General features: G+C 33.2%; 1 protein-coding gene across 1 annotated transcript in view; it reads left to right on the top strand.

Moving 5' to 3' along the window:
• The window catches only part of LOC107061939 (cytochrome P450 CYP736A12-like), a 4,942-nt gene extending 4,553 nt beyond the window's left edge, over positions 1-389 (top strand). Inside the window, exon 2 of the mRNA XM_015311984.1 lies at positions 261-389. Within this exon, the coding sequence (XP_015167470.1) occupies positions 261-389 (129 nt within the window). The remainder of the gene's footprint in view (positions 1-260) is intronic.
• The last annotated feature ends 1,547 nt before the right edge of the window (positions 390-1,936 follow it).

Genomic DNA, 1,936 nt, shown 5'->3' with positions numbered 1-1,936 from the left:
GGGCTAACCCATCGGTGGCCCCCTAAACTTGGCACCAACTTTCACTTAGGCACCTCAAGTGGGCAATGTTCATTTTAGACACCTCATGTAGGGTTTCGTTGTGTCATTTTGACACTTTTTATATTTTCAAAACCGCATTTTAAGTGCGTACATCCAGACGCCTCTTATGTGGAAAAATAAACGAATTGGTATGTGACACGTGGAAATTTTATTTTATTTTTAAAAATCTCAATTTTACTTTCTTTTTTTCTTTCTTCCAGATCTCAAACCCCATGCCCCCACCTCTTTTCTTCTTCTTCTTGCGCCTCCTTCCCCTTCATCTGTTCTTCTCCATCAAAAAGGCAAGAACATATGTTAGTTTACAAAGTAAAATACGTTTTGGAGAATAAGGGAAATCATACCAAATCGAAAAGTTTTTATATGACATTTAAAAGAAGATGATTTCTTGTGCTACTACGATTGGGATTTACAATGAAGGATATGTAAAATATATTTCTTTTTTTTCATTGGAGATTGTTCTTTATTTCTTTTTTATTCCTTGAAATCAATTTAATTTTCAATGGAGAAGGTAAGAATGTAAATTAGTTTTTACATTTGAAAGAAGTTGATTTCTTTTTTTGTTCCCTTGAAATCGATTTTGTTTTTTGACTATGAATCAAGATGCAAATTCGATTTTCAAAGAAGATGGAAGAATCAAAGATTTTAAAAAGTTGTGTGGTGATGGAGGATGGTAGAAGGTGGGGAAGATGGAAGGGAGAAAGCAAGGAAGAAGAAGGAGAAGAAAATATTTACAAAAAAAATCAGAATATTTACAAAAAACAGTTTTCTGACACGCTCAAAATTCGTGTAGCACACGTATTGTGCTTAGTCAGCAAAAAATGTCAAAATGACACAGCGAGACTCTACATAAGGTGTTTAAAATGAACATCGCCCACTTGAGGTGCCTAAGTAAAAGTTGGTGCCAAATTTAGAGGGCCACCGATGGGTTAGCCCAAAAAATAAAGGCATAATACATATATTAGACCTTAAACTTGGCTTCAAATTTTAACTTTGACCTCCAACTTTCAAAGTGCACAAATAGACACTTTAACTATCCAACCTTTTAATAAATAAACACGCGTGTCTTACCTGGCAAAACGCGTGATGTGCACGCATTTTGCGCGAGTGAGAAGTAATTTTTGAGGCACACAACAGTGAAAAAAATGTTGAAATGACAACTCTATCCTTAATTAATTTTTTTTTTTTTTAGTTCTAAAATGGACGTGTAAAGTGTTTAATTAGTTGGCAGCCATTGAGTGGCTCACTAATACACGTGGCAGCGTTTGCATTTCACGCTCTTGGCTCCAAAAATCGCGTGTTTATTTATTAAAAGATTGGATAGTTAAAGTGCTTGTTTGTGCACTATGAAAGTTGGAGGTCAAAGTTAAAATTTGAAGCCAAGTTTAAGGTCAAATATATGTATTATCCAGTCAAATATATGTATTATCCCAAAAATAAATAAGGCAAAAGTTGAGGGAACAAATTGCTGTGTAGTTCAATGGGTCCCAATCACCATTAATGACCACAGCTTCACAAGTGTAGTACAATGGGTCCCAATCACAATTAATGATATTTCAGTGGATGGCATTAATTGTAATTTAACAGAAAATTATGGTAGATCTGTTGATGTGGTCTAAAGAATAAAGCAGAAAACACAATTCCTTTGAAATAAATTGATCTAGGAAAATACTACTATACCCTTAAACTTTCATCTAATGTCACCGACATGTTGAAACTCTCTCTTTCTAATATATAGAAATTTATATTGGAGTACCTATGATGAATGTCACCATATAATAGTACTCTTTTTATTAAAAGAAATTAAATAAGTATTTTTTAAAAATGAATCAACAATATAATTTTTTTTTTCCACATTCGTGGATAGTAATTAATCTCA

Source organism: Solanum tuberosum, unplaced genomic scaffold, assembly GCF_000226075.1.
Source record: "Solanum tuberosum cultivar DM 1-3 516 R44 unplaced genomic scaffold, SolTub_3.0 scf00181, whole genome shotgun sequence".
NCBI lineage: Eukaryota > Viridiplantae > Streptophyta > Magnoliopsida > Solanales > Solanaceae > Solanum > Solanum tuberosum.
The sequence above is the reverse complement of the archived record's forward strand: the minus strand, read 5'-3'. Positions and strand labels throughout refer to the sequence as shown.